The sequence below is a fragment of the Neophocaena asiaeorientalis genome, unplaced genomic scaffold, assembly GCF_003031525.2.
Source record: "Neophocaena asiaeorientalis asiaeorientalis breed wild unplaced genomic scaffold, Neophocaena_asiaeorientalis_V1.1 scaffold124, whole genome shotgun sequence".
Classification (NCBI taxonomy): Eukaryota; Metazoa; Chordata; class Mammalia; order Artiodactyla; family Phocoenidae; genus Neophocaena; species Neophocaena asiaeorientalis.
The window spans coordinates 13,000,611-13,023,676 of NW_020174135.1; the positions used below are offsets into that span (position 1 = coordinate 13,000,611).

Below are 23,066 nucleotides of genomic sequence, written 5' to 3' on the forward strand. Positions count from 1 at the left end.
GTCTTCAAATATTTTCTCAGTCCCTTTATTTTTCTCTTCTTCTCCTGGGACCCCTATAATTCGAATGTTGGTGCATTTAATGTTGTCCCAGAGGACTCTGACACTGTTCTCAATTCTTTTCATTCTTTCTCTTTATTCTGTTCTGCAGTATTTATTTCCACTATTTTATCTTCCAGGTCACTTATCCGTTCTTCTGCCTCAGTTATTCTACTATTGATGCCTTCTAGAGAATTTTTAGTTTCATTTATTGTGTTGTTCATCACCGTTTGTTTGCTCTTTGTTTCTTCTAGGTCCTTGTTAAGCGTTTCTTGTATTTTCTCCATTCTATTTCCAATATTTTGGATCATCTTTTCTTTCATTATTCTGAATTCTCTTTCAGGTAGACTGCCTATTTCCTCTTCATTTGTTAGATCTGGTGGGTTTTTACCTTGCTCCTTCATCTGCTGTGTGGTTCTCTGTCTTCTCATTTTGCTTAACTTACTGTGTTTGGGGTCTCCTTTTCACAGGCTGGAGGTTCGTAGTTCCCCTTGTTTTTGGTGTCTGTCCCCAGCGGCTAAGGTTGGTTCAGTGGGTTGTGTAGGCTTCCTGGTGCAGGGGAGTAGTGCCTGTGTTCTGGTGGATGAGGCTGGATCTTGTCTTTTTGGTGGGCAGGTCCACATCTGGTGGTGTGTTTTGGGGTGTCTTGGCCTTATTATGGTTTTAGGCAACTTCTCTGCTAATGGATGGGGTTGTTTTCTTGTCTTGCTAGTTGTTTGGCTTAGGGTGTCCCGCGCTGTAGCTTGCTGATCGTTGAGTGGAGCTGGGTCTTGGCATTGAGATGTAGGTCTCTGGGAGATTTTTGCCATTTGATATCATGTGGAGCTGGGAGGTCTCTTGTGGACCAATGTTGTGAACTTGGCTCTTCCACCTCAGAGGCACAGCCCTGACACCTGGCTGGAGTACCAAGAGCCTGTCATCCACAAGGCTCAAGATAAAAGGGAGAAAATAAATTAATTAAATAAAATAAAAAAGTTACTAAAATTTAAAAAATTCATTTAAAAAAAGGCTTTTTTAAGTAATAAAAAAAAAAAGAGTAGAGCAACCAAACCAAAAACACAAATCCACCAATGATAAGATGTGCTAACAAAAAAAAAAAAAACGGACAGACGGAACCCTAGGACAAATGGTAAAAGCAAAATTATACAGACAAAATCACACACAGAAGCATACACATACACACTCACAAAAAGAGAAAAAGGGGAAAATATATACATATCATTGCTCCCAAAGTCCACCTCTTCAATTTGGGATGATTCGTTGTCTATTCAGGTATTCCACAGATGCAGGGTACATCAAGTTGTTTGTGGACATTTAATTCACTATTCCTGAGGCTGCTGGGAAAAATTTCCCTTTCTCTTCTTTGTTCGCACAGCTCCCAGGGTTCAGCTTTGGCATTGGCCCCGCCTCTGCGTGTAGGTCGCCTGAGGGCGTCTGTTCTTTGCTCAGACAGGACGGGGTTAAAGGAGCAGCTGATTCAGGGGCTCTGGCTCAGCCTGGCCTGGGGGAAGGAGGGATAACGGAGTGTGGGGCGAGCCTGCTGTGGCAGAGGGCGGCGTGACGTTGCATCAGCTTGAGGCGCGCCGTGTGTTCTCCCGGGGAAGTTGTCCCTGGATCTCAGGACCCTGGCAGTGGCGGGCTGCACAGCCTCCCAGGAGGGGAGGTGTAGATCATGACTTGTGCTCACACACAGGCTTCTTGGTGGCAGCAGCAGCTGCCTTAGCATCTCATGTCAGTCTCTGGGGTCCACGCTGATAGCCACGGCTCACGCCCGTCCCTAGAGCTCCTTTAAGCAGCACTCTTAATCCCCTCTCCTCACGCACCAGGAAACAAAGAGGCAAGAAAAAGTCTCTTGTCTCTTCGGCAGGTCCAGACTTTTTCCGGGGCTCCCTCCCAGCTAGCTGTGGTGCACTAGCCCCCATCAGGCTGTGTTCACGCTGCCAACCCCAGTCCTCTCCCGGCGCTCCGACTGAAGCCCGAGCCTCAGCTCGCAGCCCCGCCCGCCCAGGCAGGTGAGGAGACAAGCCTCTTGGGCTGGTGAGTGCCAGTCGGCCCTGATCCTCTGTGCGGGAATCTCTCCACTTTGCCCCCCGCACCCCTGTTGCTGTGCTCTCCTCCGTGGCCCCGAAGCTCCCCACTCCGCCACCCGCAGTTCCCACCCGTGAAGGGGCTCCTAGTGTGTGGAAACCTTTCCTCCTTCACAGTTCCCTCTCACTGGTGCAGGTCCCGTCCCTGTTCTTTTGTCTCTGTTTATTCTTTTTTCTTTTGCCCTACCCAGGTACATGGGGAGTTTCTTGCCTTTTGGGAGGTCTGAGGTCTTCTGCCAGTGTTTAGTAGGTGTTCTGTAGGAGTTGTTCCACATGTAGATGTATTTCTGATGTATTTGTGGGGAGGAAGTTGATCGCTGCGTCTTACTCTTCCGCCATCTTGAAGCTCATCTCCTTATAGCATTTTAATCAATTAAGATTTATTGATTCATTTTATGTGCTTTGCACTTTGCTGAGTATTATTGATATTAATGTAAATAATTAGTGGCCCTCATGAAGGTTAAAATTTAATTGAAGAGAAATAAATTGATGATGAGACCACACTAAAGTGCTAATGGTGTGAGGTAAGATTTGGAGTAGACCATAAAGGATGATAAGATTTGATTTTGGAAAGCAGAGACTGGAGGATCTTTATGAACAATAACTCAGACGTGAATGCAAGATAGGTGAAGAATGAAGCGCTTAACCATTTTACAACTGAGAGTATATATTTAGGGTAATAGGAAATTAAGTAGAATAGAAGGAGATGGTCATCAGTAGTCCAGTAAGTTTAGAATTGATGAAGTAGACAATAATATACCCATATCAATTTCAAGTATATCAGAAGATGTAATCAGTATTTTAGGAAGTGGAGTGGATTAGAGCAAGGAGAAGGAAGATCAACTTAGAAGGGTTTTATAGAACTTTGGAAAATTTATCTTAGATGTAGCCTTCAAAGAATTCCTGTGCCCTTTGGCCCAGTAATTCCATTTCTAAGACTTCTAGGAAGATATTCCAGAATGTGTGGTGTCTGAAGGACAGAGAACTGGATCATGGCAACAGTTTGAAGTAATTTGTTTTTCTTTCATGTATTCTTGCTTCCTGGTACCTTTTTCCTCCACATCCCATTGAGTCCAGGGGTGGTGGATTTTCCTACAATCTGACAAAGTGTTTGGGTTCCCATGAGTTCAGAGATCTGGGATCCCTTGGAGTAGGCACAGATTCTTAATCAAGCCTCTATAGAACTGTAGAGAGTTCATAGTTGAGTTCTGGGGTTCTTGAATTTTCTGAAATTATATGTAAGATTTTGGATTATTTATTTTTCTAGAGCAAATTTCAGGTTCTGAAAGATGTCTGTGACCCACCCAAACTAATAACATTGCTTAAAAGACGAACTTTCTAAAAGTCTCCATCTCATCTCTTTAGAAGCTGCTGAAACCAAGTAGAAAGAAGACAAGTGATTATTGAGCCATATGAAATTGTCAAAATTTAATTTAGTAGTTTCTGACATACAAAAACATCAATTTCAAATGATCCAACCTAATATATCCTTAAATAACTTTTTTACACTTTTAAAATGTAAAGGTATTCACTTTAGGAATGTAGATGCTAGTTAAGCAGTATATATTCAATTTTGTGTTTAAATATACTTATTTAAAAATTACTTATGCAGTATTAGGAGTATTTCTCCTTTGTATTTAAGGTTTTTACTGTGGTAAAACAAGGACAGGGAAATGGTGAAAAGAGAAATGAAAGATAGGAAAACCAAAAAGGTATATGGTGTAATACAAAAATAGCAAATAGATTCAAATTATTCACTAACTTTAATTGTTGGTTAAGCTCTGCTCGGATCTCTTTGATAATGAAAATTGTCAGGCCCTGTCTGGCTCAAGGGTACAAAGCACCATAGTGAATCTGCCCTTTCTGTTGTGTCTACCATGAGCATGAGAGAGCTGAGTGTTGTAACTCAGACCACTCGTTTGTTGTTCCATTAATTACATTGATTTAGTCAGAATTTCTGTGTTAGCCAGAGCATTACATTTCTTCCAATGATGTATTGTATGACTGTCATAAGTGGAGTTTGGCAGTTGAAACTTTGAGTCAAGAAAACCAAATTTAATTTATAAGTTATTTCTTGGAAGAGTTCAGATAACCAGCAGTGATACAATTTGGCTCAGAGTTTGTTTGTTTCTTTCTTTCTGTCTTTCTTTACTCAATTTTCACCATCTTTTTATTTTCAATTAAACAAAGAACCAAGAAAAAATGTGATTAAAATGAAGAAACATTTTAAACCTAAAGCATTTTTTTTCTTTTGTAGCTCACTTTCTGATTCTAAACAGATCAACATTTTAAGAAAAGCAAGATCTTATATAAAACAGAAAAAGTATGATGAAGCAGTAAGTATGCAGGCCTTGTATATGTAAATAGCTGATCATTCAGGTATGGGGAGGGGCAAGTATGGTGACGGAGAGCAAAGTGGGCAGGCCAGGGAGCTTTCCTGAACCTTTAAGGAAGGGTTGAATTTCCTAAGTAGCTGCTTTAGCCACATGGACATACTTCTCTTATTTCAGGTAATGTTATAGGTAAATTTTTTTAGGTTAACATTGGAAATGAACAATTGCTGTTCTCAATAATGAGAAAGTATATTCCAGGCTTCTGTCATCCAACTTATTTATGCATAATATTTTAGAACATGACATATCTGTACATTTAGAATTAGCTTCACACTATTTGAAATCTAATGGTTCATACTGAAGCTCTGACTTTTCCCAACTCCTGCCCTATGTTTTTCATTAATTTTCTCTGTTTTAAATGGTCATATAATTTTAAAGTAAGAAAGAATTCTATTTTTGGTTTCTAAAATTGCCTGAGTAGTATGATGGCATTTCTAATGCTTATTTTTGTTATAGTTTTACAGTGGCAAGCTATTCTTCTCCACTAAAATATTAAGCTATTTTAATAATGTTTTATAACTGATTTGGGTAATCTGATATGAGAAAGTCAAAACATGTAAATGTGGGCATCTCCTATCAGGGACCTATATTAGAGAACCATTTCTTTCATGTGCCATTTGAAGATAATTTCCACAAAATGAATCATTCAAAATCATTTAAAATCATTGTACATCTCATAGATAGTTTGCATTTTAAATGTCCTTTCTTATCAGATTTAGAAATTTATTTTATTCAGGAATTTTTCTTATACTTTGCAAGAAGATCCTTGAACAATCAAAATCTGTTTTTGATCAATCATCTACAGTTACTTTAATAATTTTTCTTCCTTTGAAACTTAGGTTTTCTTTGTCTTTGCATGTGGCAAGTTATATTTTTCTTTCTCCATAGGTTTCCCTTTGCAAGGAGCTGATTAATCTTGCATTGAAAGGATTGTCCTATTATCACACTTATGACAGATTCTTTTTGGCTTTCAATGTCGTTCTTGGTTTTGTGGGATGGACATCTTATGCTTCTTTGCTGATCATCAAGTCTCACTGCAACCTTACCAGAGGTGTTAGTAAAGAAGTCAAGGTATGTTCAGAAAGTATAATGAAGATTCAGATGATGGTGTAAAATCATAAGACTAAGGAAAGAAATTATATCAAATTAACTGCAGTGAGTTCATATAATGTACATGCTGTACTAAGCTAACTCATTTGCTTTTGTTGTACTGGGTCTTTTTTTCTCAGTAATCTCTGTTTCTTTAGTTGGGAAAAGGGTGTATCAGTAATAATGGTCCTGTAACTTAAGAGGCTATAAAGATAGCTGTGTAATTTACATTTGCCTATGGCATTAATTGTGTTGTTTTTCTGTTTATTATTATAATTATTTAGCATGTTATAAGTATTCTGTATCTTTCTACAGTACAGGTGATCAGAAAACAGTTTCAAAGCAATATATTTAACTTTATCTGATATTAAGTTTAGGAGCTGGAAAGAAAATCACTTATTCAAAATGTTCCTTTTAAAAGGAACATATTCCTTTCTGGAATATACATTTTTCTTACCTTTTTCATCTTTCTAAAATTCTTAAATACAGATTTCCAGAACTTTCTATATATCCTCATTTTAAGAATTAGTCCCTAGTTTACTGTACTTTCAATGCCAAAAAAACCCCGTACTTTCAATGCCAAAAAAACCCTGCTCTTTAATAATACTTTATACAACTGAGAAAATATAACAGTACATATATGGTTTAACTATATTAAAACACTTTACTCTTTTAAAATATATTACTGTCATTTACCAGGGATAATATGCCTCTTCCATCTCCTTTACTTCATTCTCTAATGATTATTACCATGTCCAAATCATCTAAAAAGTAATATACCTGAATGGTGTATTATTAATAATAATAGTCTGCAGACATTTCCAGTGATAACTTTTTTCAATTTTATACTTTATTTTTCTGTAATGGAAGGAAGAGCAGTAGTATTTATTCCATTTTTGTATAATGCTGTAATGCATCTTAAATAATTTACCCCAACTAATTTTCATTATTTGAATGTATGTGAAATTGGCTAGAGTAGAAATCATTTCTTACGTGGTAGGAAAAGAGACAAAAACAAACGTGTTATAGTGGAGGATATAACTAGGCATTCAGCTGGGTATTTGAAATTTATTTTGCTACTTTAAACGTAACAGTGCTGGAAGTAGGCATTATAATTTTTCTATATAAAAGAGGAAACTGAAACTATTTAAGTAATTTGCAAAAGGCCATTCAGCTAGGATGTGGAGGAACTGAGATTTGAGTCCAGAGTAGTCCAATGCCAAACGCTGCCTTTTGGTATTTGTCTTGACGTTTTGGGTTACTGAGAAGGGATATGATATCTTTAGATTGTTGTGTCAGCAGATTTCACAGCTGATAGTTCTTTATTCATTAATCTGATAATGCAGAGAATATTTGCGTATACAGCACAATGCGAGATGCTTCATAGGATACACCAAGAAATACAAAATTCAGATACAAAATTACAAGCTTCTCAAGGAGCTTGTAATTAAATAAAGTAGGTAAAAGATGTATACACATAGCCACCTTATCAGGTATAGGTCATATACTATGCTATATTGCATAAGACAACAAATGTTTGACAACTTTAATATAAAATGTGAAGTGAATGTGATACAATGACTATCATATTTTAAATAAAGAAAATCTCACTTTAGCTAGGGTGATGATAACAGGAAAAAATAAGTCTTGGTGGAAATTTAACAGTCAGAATATAGGGAGAGGATAAGAATTAAAGCAAATTGAATAATATAAATAGAGGCAGAGTTGGGAAGATGTATTTTTATTCTGGGATAATAAGTAATATTTATTAAACTGCACTATTCCAGGACTGTCCTGGGTGTTGTACATGTGTTATTCAGTTAAACTTAATACTACCCTAAATTTAATGGTATGATTCTCATAATATGGATAGGGGAATTTAGGCTCAGAGAGATAAATGTTTTCCTCCAGGACACACTGGTGTCCTTGAACTCTAATACTTAAATTCATGCTCTTTCTATACCATGCTACCTTCAAAATAAATAGTTCAGTTTGGGGGGAATTTGGGAGGTTTGTTCAAGGGCCTAATAAGAGATAATACTGATAATATAGATTAGGTGGAAGTAATCAAAGGCCTCAAATGCTAGACTATAGAGTTTAGACTTTATTTAGTGAAGAGCTGGTCTATCACTTAGAGTTAAACCAGAGAAATAGACCAGTAAGATCTCTGTATTAAGAAATTTAGTGTAAGAAATTGGCTCATGTAACTGTGGGGCTAGTTAGGCAGGTCCTAAGTTCAGAGGTCAGGCCATCAGGAAGGGCAGACTGGAACTTGCAGGCAGGAGCAGAAGCTTCACTCCACAGGTACAGTTTCTTCTTCGGGGAACCCTCTGTTCTGCTCTTAGAGCCTTTTGTGAATCAGGCTCACCATGATTGTTCAGGATAATCTCCCTTAAAGTCAACTGATTATGGACTTTAATCACATCTACAAGATATTTGCACAGCCAACACCTAGATTAATGTGTGATTGAATAACTAACTAGGGTCTGTAGCCTAGCCAAGTTGACACACAAGACTGACCTTTACAGTTGAGGTTATTAAAAGCATTTTGAACCCTTTAGTTCTGTTTGCAAAAACATTCTGATTCTTCTTCAGTGAGAGTTTATAATCTAGTGAAGTGACAGCATCTGCAGGAAGAATAAGTTGCCAGAAGTCTACAGCATTAACCAAAGGGAGGCTTGGAGAGCAATTGGGGGGTGAGATGATTGCAGCTCTGCACTCATTAGAACATGATGCTTGCAGCTGGGGTGTAGGGAGCCTTCACTGAGGCAGTTGTTACCAAAGTCAAATCTTAAAGGGTGAGTCGGATAGCACAATAGAAAAAAGGAAAAAGGTGCAGGGAGAGCAGCATGTGCCAGACGAGGAGTGAGGTAGCATGGCTTCTTGGAAGGGCTGCAAGTCACTGATACGGCTAGACTATAGAGGGCCCAGGGGGCGTGAGAGGTGAGCTCGCAGCAAATTCTACCCTGCACGGCCAGATGAGGAAACAGAGCTTGAGACAAGCTAAATGGTTTAGTCAAATTGACAGCAAATAGAACAGCAGTGCTGGAATTAAATTTAGGTCTGACTCCAAAGTTTCTGTCACTTCTCCATGATAGTGTCCGCCAGATTTTACAGGTTTATCACTCTTACAGACAACTCTGCAGTGAACATTCTCTTTAAAGGTAATTTGCCATAGCTCCTCCTAATTGAACTCTGCATTTAACTTCTATCTACTCTTCTCCTTTGCTTTTGCTAGTTCAGATGTCTTTTGCTTTAGAACTGAATATCCTTATTCTGCCACATGCTTCCCTTATTCTCTCACTACTTAGGGAAATCACAAAATGTTAACCCCTTAAACCAAGTCCCAGCATTCAGTCTCCACCTGTATGGTTTAAACTCCTCATAGGGCAGCACCTAGTACAGAGCATGGCGTAGACTGTGCGACTTAATCATTGTTAGTTGGATGGAGGAGTCATGACAATGCACACAGCATGGTTCATTATCATCAGGTATTTTTTGGAGGGTCTGGGGAGGCAGGGAATTAATGATGATGAGGTGGAAAATGTTCCCCATTCCTGTTATTTAAAATCCTTTCAATTTTTACTTTAGCTGAACTGAATTCTTTTTGATTTGGTTTCCTACAAGTAGATGTTTATTTGTAATGTCGATTACTTTATGTGTCAAAGGATTGGATAATTATATGGTATTGTACTGACTCTAGAAAATCCCTTGAGTGTCTTTTTTATGTACTCTTTAAACTTATTTTCTTATTATTTTACTATCCTCAGAGTGATGTGAAACCAGTCCCAATTCCTAAAGTGAATACCTGCCTCAGGCACCTTGAGCTTTAGAGACTCTACCTGTCCATATCTGGTTGAGACTTGCTCCTTCTTCTTCCACCCCCTTGCTATGGGACCTCCATTTCCGGTGCTAGTCACTGAGGTTTCTGTAGTGACTTTTGGGACTAATGCAGAGAGGTAGAGGAGGAGCGAAGAAAAATAAAGGTGATAATGGTAGCCATTATTTATTAAGCAGTAGTAATATTCTGGGCATTTTGTTAAGCTCTTTTCATAATCTCATTTAAGCATTACTAGCCTTGATAAATAGATATGGAATTATTCTTTGCATTTTATAGATGGGGTAAAATTAAGTCTCAGAATCTGTTTTGTACTTTGCTCATGGTCATACAGTGAGCAAGTGACAGAGCCAGGATTTGAATTCTGATCTGTGTAGCGCCAAACTCTTAATCACAATGCTGTGTCTCACCTTCCTTTTTACAACTCTGCCCTAGTTTATTCTTGCTTCTCTACTTCCTTTCTGGTGACATTTTAGGCCAGAGGGAGGAATTATAAGGGGGAAAAAAACTCTTGCTTTTCCTCCCTAACCTCCCCTACTCCAGAAGGTAATTCTTAATTCTCACCTTATTTAGTTTGGGTAGCAAAACAAGGGGGAAACAGAGAGAGAGAAAACAAGGCACGGAGGCAAGAGAATACCATGTGACCCCTCCAGTCCTGTTTTTTTCTCCAGTGTGCTCTTAGCATCACAGCTTTCCATAAGTGTGTTCTTGTTCCAATCATTGGCATTTCTGTCCCTGACCCTCACATCATTACTCTTGGCCCAGAGCACCCATGGCCTGTGGAGGCCGTCACTGGTGATTTACATGGAGGAGCTCCTTTCTTGTTCGGCAGGTGTTTGGGAGAGAAGATATGACTGAATGAACCTACTGTGGTTGGGTGATGGAGAGAGAAGCGTGGGCAGCATGTCAAGTTGAAGTTTGAATAGATAGAATCATTGTTCCAAATGAAGATTAGGTCCCACAGTTTATTGTAGATTAAATGGGCTTTTGTGGGCTTGTCAGTGAACCTAATCAACATTTATAAAATTGTTACTAAGGAGAAATATGTTCAGAGTTCCGAAGAAGTTACTTGCAAACAAACTTTAGGAGCATAGTCATTTTAAATTGAGAATTACCTAATTGCAACAATTCCAGGCTATCCAGCTTTTTCTTCTATAATGTGCTTCTCCAATGACAGATTTTTTTACAATGCAGCTCTTAGATTAATCATCTAGTTGTAGAATCACTGAAAGAAAGTAATGTATTTTCTTCACTTTACAAAATCTCTTTTAAAAACCTATCAAGTAGCATGGATTTGGAGTGTTTTCAATGTTTTTTTTAACTTTCAGAAACCAAGCCATCTCCTGTCATGTAGTTTTATAGCTGTTGGCATTTTACTAGCACTTTTCCTGCTGATTCAAGCCTGTCCCTGGACTTACTACGTATATTGCTTGTTGCCACTGCCAGTATGGTATGCGGTTCTGAGAGAGTAAGTAACACATCTTGTGGTCTTGTTTTTCACTTCACTGACAGTTAAATCTGTATTTAAATGCATTAGTTTTCTGTAGCATAAGTCATGAAAGATAATTATAATACCGTCAAATCTCCAAGCCCTTTCATTTCATTCATAACAGCATAAACGTTGCATATAAACAGGCTTTTTTTTTTTTCTTAGCCGCACCTTGAGGCCTGCAGAATCTTAGTTCTCCAACCCAGGATTGAACCTGGGCCCTCGGCAGTGAAAGTGCAGAGTCCTAACCACTGTACCTCCAGGGAATTCCCTAAACATCCTTTTTACTTTTCCCTTTTGACTTCATCTTGATTGCCCTGAGGTAGCACTGGCCTCATTCCCTTCTTTGTGTTATCTTTTATAAGAAAAATCTGGAGTAAAAATTAAGTAATTAATATGGATTGTACTATGTCAGGAGTGACTTACGTTTTGAATTTGTCTCATCATCCCAGTTTCCAGTGTATCTTCATGTTTCACAAAGCAATTTGCATGCTTTTGTTCCATACATTTTTGCCCCTCCTTTCCCAGCTATCATGTAAACCTAGATGAATGAAAGTTCGCAATTAAATCCAATCTAGTAATGTATACCTACAGGGGTTAGGGGAGATTATTCTTGTATGCTGTGATTCTACCTTTAAGTGCTTGCTCACAAGTTGGACTTGCAATGGATTCTTATCATTGTAGGAAACATCAGAGGTAGAGCTCTCATGGAAGTTATAAACACTTTAAAAGAAAATCACTAAAATGTTGGGTTGGTTCATGTTCACAGGCAGCGAGGGTCATGTTACAGATCGTGTTGATTTCTATATTTGCACCAGTAATCTAAATTTAAACTTAGTCTTGGGCATCCTTTGAGCAAACCAGATGCCAAAAGCAGACCAGGGAATGACAGCTCAGAATAAGGGTGTTGTCAGGGCTGGCGAGCATGTTGCAATGACACAATGTGTTTTCTTTTCTAATTTTTGTTACCTCCAGCTTTGACCACCTCTTCTTAATATGAAAAATAAAAATTAATATTAAAATATTTTAAATGTTAACATTTTTAAAAACAAGGCAAAAAGACACTGACAAAAGAACAGACTGTTACTTCTCTGTTTGAAAGGAATAGGGTTGCTGGATGTACATATTTAAATTGGATTTATTCCTAATGTCATTTGCTCTGGCTTAAAAATTTTTAGAATGAAAGGTGTTATCCAAAATTCCCTCCTGAATTATTAAATGTTCTATTTATGAAGAACACATGTACATTAAAATTTTAAGGACAGAGTGATTTTGAAAATATGTTGTGTTCTATCTTTATCTTTTTGATAGATTATAAAGAAAATAAAACATAAAAATTGACTTTTCTTCTAGAAATAATCTAAATGATTTTACAAAATCATCACTGTTGGGAACAAAAGAAACATTCTCCTTTAGACTGGTGTTAGCTTTTCTTTCCTAACATGGCACCTTAATCGTTTTGATGACATTATGTAACCATTGTTTTCAATCAGAAAAAGGTTATAAACCAAGTGATACTGACTTTTTATAATTGCTTACTTAATAATGCACTACCAATGCTAAAAAAATTTTTCCAGTGATGAAATGTAAAAAGGACTCAAGTATGTAATACATTTTTAATGGTTATGAATTCACATTTAATTACAATTAGTGTACAATTAGTGACATCTTAAATTGAGTTTGGAAAAGGTTATTTCACCCAGTGAAAAAGTGCAATTAAGATTTTCTCTACCTAGACTAGGAAAACGACCTTTATTTTATTAAGACAGTTGAGATTTCAATATAAAATTAACTTTAGTGAATTTTAAAAGTGTTCTTTATGTTTATTCATTTGGGTTTATTGTATTTTATTTCTGATGTTGTATCTGTAATTGTATGTGCCCATGTTTAAACATTCAATAAGACTCATTTATTGTCATTAATGTTTATAAAAAAGCCAAGCAAATTAATGTGATCATTATCAACTTAATTCAGAAGTTACATTTTTCCTAGAATACTAGGTATCAAAAAAAGATTTAGGTAAGTAAAGCCATTGAAACAAATGTTGGAGGTTATCTTAGTTTTTGAAAAATCTATGAATTGAAAATTCCCTGATTTCTATGCACAAAATTTTTATTTTTAACTATATGAGAACTAATTTTTTTATATTCAATATAGGTTATAAATAATCTTTTTATAAATAATCTTGTTAAACAGATTTCCAGTTATTCAAGGCTTGGTCACATTACTGTTGACCTTCCCTCCAAGTCATTTTGTTGGATACCTGTTACTCTTTATCCTGGGAGTTGAAGTATTAGTAAGTAATTTACCACGTTACCACATTTTCATACACATGTAACTCCTTTGAAATGACCTCATTTTCCCTTTCTTCTTTGGATTGCATTACTAGGTTCTCAGTTTTTTCTACCGCTATATGCTTACAGCTGGACTCATTGCATTTGCAGGTTGGCCATTTATCACTCCACTGTGGACTCGAGCAAAGGTATAAGTATTCACTTTGAAATTAGGCAGATTCATAGCAGCTTTGTTTTGATATGCTTTTAACTCAGGGAATTATTCAGTTTTTTTAGAACAGGGTAGAATGTGACCTTACATAAAGATCCTGACCCTTTTGACAGGAGGACTGATGTTGACTTTAAGGTTTCAGTGATTCATGCAGACTTTCATATCAAAGTGAACTGGTCTTGTGGTGATTGAAATACTCAAGAAGCAGAGCTGATTTGTCCTTCTCTGAAGCACTTCCTAGATTCCTTTAGGCTCAAATATCTAAATGCCACAGAGGAACTGCCCAGAGCAGTGCAGTGGCATGAGAGGCCACACTCTGGACTCAACTCAGAGGAGTCACCTCCCTCCTGGTCTGGAGCCACCTCAGTTTTTCTCTGGAGAAGTATTTATTCATGATAGATTATTTTAAAGTATAATTACTCCTGATTTTCTGCCTTTAACTAGGTAGGTAATTACAGTGTGCTTCTACAAAGAATACTCTCATGTTTTCATTTTGATACTTTTTGGTGGAGGTAGCAGGAAGATAGAAATATCTTCTTTCTACTCTATGAGAACCTACAAAATTTTCCAATTAATGGGACTATTGACAATTTTTTGTCTTAATCTAATTACAGAAGTATTTTTACTTATTTCCCTCCTGGGCACAATCATTTGATTATGATTGCAGGCCAGCTTTCTTAAAGATGTCATCTATATATGGTAGAACATAAATTGAATGAAGTGCTTGCTTTGAAACAGCAGACCTGAGTCTAAATCCTGGCTGCTTCATTTACTAGTAATAGATCTGGTGCTACTTACACTTTGACATCTCTGAGCTCAGTTTCCTCATCTGAAATACTGTGAATAATACAGCCTACCTATTGAGGTTATTGTGAGAATTAAATGAGATAATGCCTATATCATACCTAATATAGTGCCTACTGTATAACAGATCCTTCACAAATAGTAACTATATTACTTTTTAAAGTAAACAGATGTAAAGCTTTGAATTTTCCTTTTAGTTTCACAGCCATGTAGTCTGTGAAACACTGAAGACAGTTTTTGTACCATAATTGTCTAAAGATAACTTTTTTCTTTATTTTAGAGCACCTCACTGAGTTGGATTTTCTTCTGTTTGCTCCTGGCAGTGTTCCCACTTATGCCTGTTGTAGGACGAAAGCCAAATATCTTTCTAGTGTATGTACCATATTTTAACTTATTTTCTTTTTAATGCAATTGTTTTTCTCAATCAACACTATGAAATATGAACCAAATCTTGGCCATGGGTTTAAAATCATGTGAACAAACTAGAAGTTAAAATACTAATATCAAACCATTAGTCATAATTTTGGCTCAGGCTCTGAGAGGCATTAAAACTCCCTGAAGATGCTTGTGGACCTTTGTAAAAAATGAAATTGTGCCAGTGATAACTTAAAATGCCAAGAATTTTTTAAAGGTCTAGAAGCCTTTGTATGTTTTATATATTGGGAGATCAGTAAACGGTTTCACATGAAAAAATGTTCTGTTGCCAAAATTAAAAGGTCTAAAAGCCACTGATGATTGATGCAATCTCTATCTTTTCCTTTGATCATGTCCACATTTTAAATGTCTGAGAAAAATGAAATTCTCTTCTAATCTGAATGTAAAGATCTCCATGGGAGGAAACTCTCTGTACCTTGGCAGCTTTCTCATGTTTAATCACTTAAACTGTTAGAAAATTCTATATACCTTACCTGAATTCTCCATGCTGCTGTTATATTTATTTCTCCTCAATATATCTCAAGCAAATCTTTAAAATAATTGGTTACAATTGTTTTTAACTTTAAAGTTATTATCATGTAATCTAATGGCTGTGTGTGTGTGTATGTGTGTGTGTGCAGGCGCTTGGCAAATTAAATGATCACTATTTCATTTAACATGTCCTGTCTTATTTTCTAATCATGTAATCATCTTTGCTACTTTCTTTTGAACTTTGTGTAACCAACTTTTTAGCGTTCTAACCCCATCTTTAATAGATGAGGGTATATCTTTTGAAGGAAAATTAAGTCAATATTTTTTTAAAGTATGTGTTCATTTTAAAGTACCTATAAATTATATACATTTTATCTCATTTCTGTGAGAATAACAATATGGACTAGATCAGAAATTATTCCAGGAAGTCAATTTATTAGCAGAGCTCAAAAAATTGTATTCTAAGACTATTTTATCTAAGCCATACTTTATTAGTTCTAAGTGAAAACATTTTGCAGCTGTCATAAACTGTAAACAGCATGTGCAAAGATGAATTCAAACATTTTATTTTTTGCTTCCCACTACTCTGTGAGCTCTTCTCTTGTCTCTATAAAGCCGCTTTCCCTCCTTTCATTGACCTCTACCCATCTGCCCTGCTCAAGCACTATTGACATATTTGAACAGGACTTATGCTAAAAGGAAAAGAAATTATATAAATGGCCTTCATAGAAATTTTTCACTTTACCTATTCCAGTAAAGATTAATTCAGGAAGCAAAATTGTTAAACCATGAGAAATCTAATTTGTATTTTTAAAAATTATGTTGTTTCCCCTCTTAATTTAAATTCCTCAGTGCTTCAAGTTTCCCAGTAGCTATATTTGCAACTTCTTCATTTTGCCTCCTGGTTTATGGAGAAATTGCTTCTCTCCATTTGATCTCTCACCTCATCTCTCTTCTTTAGAAAATTACAAAGATAGATATGTGAAATATTTAAGGATAAATTAAAAGAAAGAGCAAAAATTTATATAACATATCTATAATATTCCTGTTACTCCAGTTTTCTGAGGTAAAAACATATTTGCCAATTAATTGAAATACCAAATTATTTTTTAAGAGGGTATGGGGGAGAAAAACAAAGAATCTTAATCATACACGGTTGTTTTTCATAAGATTTAATTAACTTTTCCCTCATGATTCTTAAAGAGAATATTAGAAGAATCAAAACAAAAGCAAAAACAAGCATTTTCCTGGGAGTTCCTGCTTCACGTTCTCTATAACCCTGCCTTTTGCTCTTTCTTACTTCTCTTAAACCAACTCCTTTTCACATAGTTCTGTTATATTACTGGGTTCCAGATTCTATCCTCAACATAATTTCAGTCATCCTGTGTTACTTGGATTTTTAGGAGGTGAGAAATAGAACTCAATAGTAATAGTACAGTATTTCCTTGATGTTAGTCTCCTTCAATTTCAGGAACCATACTGTATCTGGTGTTCTTGAAAAAGTGTAATTTGTTGTTTCATTACTGTACCAATGCCTCACCCACATGCTACTTTTGTGGCCCCTCTTCCATCCTTCCGTTAGCCAGAAACAGCTGTGAAAAGCACCAACGTCAGTGATAGAGAGGAACAATTTGTGGATTATAAATGTAGATTTTCCTTTTTGTATGAGTAGGTGTTCATAGTCAGAAAATGTGTGATGTAGATACTGATATATTTGTAGAGCTATCTTTTATATTGTTTTCTGTAAATTTGTCCAAGTCAAGCTGAGAATTATGGTATGCGTAAATGTTAAAAAAATCAAATTATGGAAATAAGATGAAGATACTTAAAAAATTGTGTGAAAAGTTACAAGTAACACCATCCCCACAGGATCTTTATTCTAAGATTTGTATTCTTCTTACACCTGTGTATTCATTTTGTTACTTCATCTTGATTAAGCAAATGATTGAGAGGTTCTATATTAGAGTAAAATATCTAATATTTTCATGTGGTATATATTCTATAAATGTCTTAAGAAAATTTGAAATTGTGAATTGTGTTTTAAAACAGAGTGGGTGCAGGCTTGCTGGTTCTTCTGCTATCCCTGTTTGTTGTAACATCTGTCTTAAAAAGAAAAGATAGTTTTGTAAGTGAAGAGCTGGTGTTACATCTATTACAGGTCAGTTACAGATTTTCAACACTATGTTATACAAATGATACACTAAAATGTATCTTACAGTTGTATTTAATTATATTGTTCTTAAGATGCCATCCTGTTTTTTTTAACCTCAATACCAGCTGAGAAGAGTTTTCTGTTTAAGATATTACATGGAAATATGTTCTCTAAAAGGTATGAAATAGCAAAAAGGTCAACAGGAGGCCCCCCCAAAATGCCTAGATAGCAGAGATTAAGGAGATATAAGAGGTATTGTCCAAAGAGTTGAACTGAAAAAGACATCCTCTGGTCTGAGATTCTGTGGTGTCCTAGTTTGGGTCAGGAAAAAAGTAAGCTCTTTGAAGTGAAAGCAGACGCTTAGTATGTTTACAAGAAAATTAGTCAGTTTAAGACTTCAGATGGCATACTAGGAGAAAATAAACATCACCTTGGTTGGTGGTTTTGGAGTGGTGAAAAGAACTTTGAACTTGACATTTCAAAATTGAGTCAATTCCCAGTTATGCTTTGTACTAGATGTGTGATTTTCAGTAATAGAACTTGTCTGTTTGTTTTTAATCTGTAAAGATAATATCCAGTAGGGTTGTAAGAGATTATATGATGTCATATTCTGTAAAATGATAGCTTTTTGTAGATAAGAGTGGAAACCACTTTTTTTTTCTTTTCCAACAATAAACAATAAACCATATCTAGAACACTGAGAAAAAAACTTATTTAAGTCTCCTCAAAAAATTTACTCAGAACAAAGCTGGGATAATAGTATTTCCAAGAACACTCAAAAATTAAAATATACAACACTTAAAAGATGTTAACTCGTTCTTGGAGAACAACAGAGAACATATAAAAAGAGAAGTATTTTTGTCAAAGATCCTATCAAGCTATTGAAGCGTATCTTTTTTTTTTTTTTTTTTTTTTTTTTTTTTTTTTTGCGGTACGCGGGCCTCTCACTGTTGTGGTCTCTCCCGTTGCGGAGCACAGGCTCCGGACGCGCAGGCTCACGGGCCCAGCCGCTCCGCGGCATGTGGGATCTTCCCGGACCGGGGCACGAACCCGTGTCCCCTGCATCGGCAGGTGGACTCTCAACCACTGCGCCACCAGAGAAGCCCTATTGAAGTGTATCTTTTCATTTTAAATGGTATACCGACTGATTTTACACTAAACCATAGTAGCTTTGAAAAAATTCACCTGTAATACTGAATACTTTGACAGAAGTGAGTGTTTCTGAACCTTACCCTGTAGGAGCAAAGAATACCATGTTAAAATTCTTATGGATTTTGTGAGAAATACCCCTAAGTATAAAGTAATTCCTTCTTACATTAACCTATTAATTTGCACTCATTCCTCTATTGTGTACATATATATTTTTTTATGATTCTAAGATTTGTGTCTTCTCACATTTTAATGTATCTAAAATGAGAATGTGTCTTACATTTGAAAGGATCCTAGAATTGTGTCATAGGTTTATTGACAGCAATTTTTCCTTCTTCATTCACTGAAAATATGAGTAAATTAAATGTATCTCTAGGATTTGGTGATCAGGTTGCTAATCTGATCTTTAAGAGAGTTTACTTTGTTCATAGCCATAATTTAGCTCATTTCTTAAACTGGCTATTAATCCGCTAATTCAGGGGTCGGCAAACATTTTTCTGACATGCTAGATTGTACATATTTTAGGCTTGTGGGGCATATGGAGTCTGTTGTCACTTTTCAGCTTACCATTGTAGGGCAAAGGGAGCTGTAGACAACATGTGAATGAATGAGAGTGACCATGTTCCAATAAAATAATATTTCTAAAAGCAATAGTTTACCAACTCTACACTAGTTTGTCTATATTCCCTAAAGAATATTGTACTCCTTGTATTCCCAGTACCAGTGAAAACTCAGGCCACGGATATGTATTGAATGAATAAATAGATATGACTGTTAGTGAGGGCCAGAGGTGGAAGACACTCAGCCATATATGCCAAGCTATATACATTTCACTCTCTGCACTTCCATGATTTAAGAAAACTTCAAGATTAATAACAAATATTTCTAAGTAAAAACAGTGTGATAATGTATGCCAAAATACTCCTGAAAGTGTAAAACACCTCATTCATGCTTGTGAAGGAGGGCTTTTGCTTAGTACAAGAATTCTGACTGTTGGTCTTAGCCCCAAGAAGGTGAGCTGGTCCAATTTCAATAACATTTTGGCCGGATTCCAGTTCAAGCACTTTTCTAAGTACTCTTTCTAATATATAAATTAGTCACTCACCACCTTTTCTTTTATTTACGTCTTCTGTGTTTGTTGTTTTCAGATGCTAAGCACGGTGCTTTCCATGTGTGTTGTGTATGGCACTCATAATAGTCTACTCAAGAAACAAGGACTGCCTCTTATTAATCAGGTTGTTAGCTGGATAATATTAGGTAAGAGGTCAATCAAATCAAATGAGATAACTTTCCATCAAGTTACATCTTAAAATTATCCACTTACATCTGTATCATAGCTGTTGAAACAAATAATTTTGTTATGGGAAAATAATAATAACAAGCTATTATTTCTGTCTCTTGTTGGAAGTTGACAAAGAAAATTAGAACTTTTGTGAGCATTCATGTGTTATTAAGAATTACTTGATAGAATATTTATGACTTGGTAATGAAGCTGTATATTTATTCGCACCTGATAAAAAGTGCTTCCAGAAGAGAAGAGGGTTTTGTGAAGAGATTCCTTTGCTGAAATTTCATGTCAATTCATAAATTCTCAGTTCTTACACAGGGACTAGGAAGCAGTTCAATTTTATCTGTATTTCCCTTGCTGAAAATAACATTGATTAGTCACCTCCCAACACATTACACATTTTATAAAGCTGATTATACATTTTTTTTTTTTTTGGTATGCGGGCCTCTCACTGCTGTGACCTCTCCCGTTGCGGAGCACAGGCTCCAGACGCACAGGCTCAGCGGCCATGGCTCATGGGCCCAGCCGCTCCACAGCATGTGGGATCTTCCCGGACCGGGGCACGAACCCGTGTCCCCTGCATCGGCAGGCGGACTCTCAACCACTGCGCCACCAGGGAAGCCCCTGATTATACATTTTAAAACGTATTCCTCTATAGTTCTTTTAAGAATGTGCGTGTGGAGCAAACATGTCATTTAAGGACTTAGCCTTTTCCTTCCAACTGGAAAACAGGAGCAAACTTTAAGTCCAGGTTTTTCATTAAAAAAAGGAAAAAGTGGGCTTCTCTGGTGGCGCAGTGGTTGAGAATCTGCCTGCCAATGCAGGGGACACGGGTTCGAGCCCTGGTCTGGGAAGATCCCACATGTCACGGAGCAACTAGGCCTGTGAGCCACAACTACTGAGCCTGTGCGTCTGGAGCTTGTGCTCCACAACAAGAGAGGCCGCAACAGTGAGGCCCGTGCACCGAGATGAAGAGTGGCCCCCGCTTGCCACAACTAGAGAAAGCCCACGCACAGAAACGAAGACCCAACACAGCCAAAATTAAATAGGTAAATAAATTAATTAATTAATTTAAAAGAAAAAAGAAGTAAAGCAAACCAAGTAAAATTCACTTAAAAATAGTTTGTAATGCCTATGGATGATATGATGTGCAATTTAACATTTATTTATTTATAAATGATTTTTGTTCATTATTAAAAAAAAAAAAGATCTTTGGATGGAACTTTATCTTAAAAAGACGATTAAGGGATAGGAGTATTTGTCCTTGGATTGCTCTTAAAATCCAAGCAGAGGCTTAAAAATACAACAGGAAACAGACATGTATCTCCTAAAGTTTTCATTTGCTCATTTTCTAAACACCTTGGTCATTGTATAAGTGGAAGTTACTCTTGGACAATAAGTGTTCTTGTATATATAACTTTATTTTCACTGTGTAAACTTCATTTCATTATGGGCATTATGTAGGCCTTCCCTTTTAAATTATCTTGATTACTAAAGTTACTATTTACATTCATTCTGCATGACAATAGCAGAGACTGCTCTTTCATTTAAAAAATAAATGTGTTTAGTTTGTACTATGTTCTGGCACTATTCTGTTCTCTGAGAATAATAAATATGGAACAAGTCCCTGCCCTCCTGGAGCTTATATTCTGCAGGGCTGGGTGGTGGGGCTAGTAATCTAGCGGGGTATCTATATGTAATTGTCTCTCATATGACATGTTAGTTTTCAAATCCACAGAAAAATCAAAAATTATGAATGACAACGATGACATTAAAGGGAAGTCTTTTTATTTTCCTGCATAACTTCAAAAATATGCGGTGTATATAACACACACCAGCATATAAACAATATATCACCTAGGGATAAACCACATGACAAAGAGAAGCAAAGAAAACAGAATTTGTGTTCATATTATTGTATCTCATTTTTAAACATCTAAAACATATAAAAAGGTTAAAAAAAGAGAAATTTCCCAGAATTACAGAAAGTCATCCTCTACTTCATGTTCTTGTCCATCTGTGATTATGAGTGTATGTATGTATAAAATTTTTTAAACATCATATTCAATATTTTTATCTATTCTACCATCCTTATATTAATTTTTCAGTTGACTTAATAATATCCTTTATGGTATTTTCTCTTTGAAGGGTATAGCTACCCTTCACTTTCTTTTGGTTTCTACTTGTATAGAATATCTTTTCCATTCCTTCACTTTGAGCCTATGTGTGTCCTTAAATCTGAAGTGAGTCTCTTATAGGCTGGACATATATTTTAAACAAGACTTTTCCTCCTTGGGATTAGGAAAGCATCGGTACTAGAGGATGCCTACCATATGGTGCAAGGCATGAAATAGTTGACTCATAGGTAGGTAGGTCAGCAGTATCTCCAGAGGTATCTTCCAGGCACTAATTCACTATAGTCTAGCTCCAGTGAACATTTTTTGCTAATGTGCTGGGATCCCTAAATGGGTTATATGTTATGCAACTGGTTCTAACTTATGTCACTCAGGATGGGGACTCTTATTTCCCTTTTAGCATCTTATCAGTCCTTTACACAAAAGTCAAACAAATACAGAAAATACAGATTGGTAAAACAGGTCTCATTTGAACTGGCTTTTTAAATAAATATTAAAATACTATTTCTTTCTGTTAAAATATATACCAGATGATGATAACGTTACTGGAACTACACATCTGAAAAAAAATCAGAAGCGATTCCTTTAAGATTACTGTAAATATAACTTACATAATCTTAAATCTTGCAGTGACTCAACTTTGAATGAGATTGTCTTTACATTTAACTTATTAGTAGATGTTGACTAGTAGTAATAATAGCACCTAGCCGTTATTAAGCACTTACTGTATCTCAGGCACTATGCTCAAGGAGCATTTTATAGGTGAGATTGTATTTAAACCTCACAACAACTTTATTCATTTCTACTTAACAGATGGAAATACTGCTTAGATAGATTAACAAACTTGCCTCATGGTTAAAGAGTTACAAGTAATTCAGCAAGGATGCCCTCCCAAATTATCTGTCTTCATACTTTAGAGCATTTCATTCCACGCATATTGCCATCCTAGCCAGGAGGATTAGGAAATTATACACATTTTCTTTCCAAAATAAAGATTGGGGAGTTTATGTTTTGCTACCCCCCCCCCCAATTTATTTGCTCTTCTCCCACTGAAGTAGTTGCTTTCTAATATTGAGAAGAAAGATTACTTCACTTATTTGGATTACTCTTATTACAACTGTCATGTGTGGTGAAGTCCTTGTCTCCTGTCTCTAATTTTCTAACTGGCACACTACAACTCTCAATGCATACTTTG

The 23,066-nt window shown here is 36.2% G+C and overlaps 1 protein-coding gene across 2 annotated transcripts in view; it reads left to right on the forward strand.

Moving 5' to 3' along the window:
* PIGN (phosphatidylinositol glycan anchor biosynthesis class N) overlaps nucleotides 1-23,066 on the forward strand; it is a 102,237-nt gene that overhangs the window by 40,038 nt on the left and 39,133 nt on the right. For both annotated transcript variants that reach the window (XM_024754924.1, XM_024754925.1), the window contains exons 14-21: nucleotides 4,381-4,459; nucleotides 5,405-5,587; nucleotides 10,772-10,911; nucleotides 13,129-13,228; nucleotides 13,322-13,414; nucleotides 14,522-14,613; nucleotides 17,197-17,305; nucleotides 19,597-19,705. In XM_024754924.1, coding sequence (XP_024610692.1) covers nucleotides 4,381-4,459; nucleotides 5,405-5,587; nucleotides 10,772-10,911; nucleotides 13,129-13,228; nucleotides 13,322-13,414; nucleotides 14,522-14,613; nucleotides 17,197-17,305; nucleotides 19,597-19,705 — 905 coding nt within the window. The remainder of the gene's footprint in view (nucleotides 1-4,380; nucleotides 4,460-5,404; nucleotides 5,588-10,771; nucleotides 10,912-13,128; nucleotides 13,229-13,321; nucleotides 13,415-14,521; nucleotides 14,614-17,196; nucleotides 17,306-19,596; nucleotides 19,706-23,066) is intronic.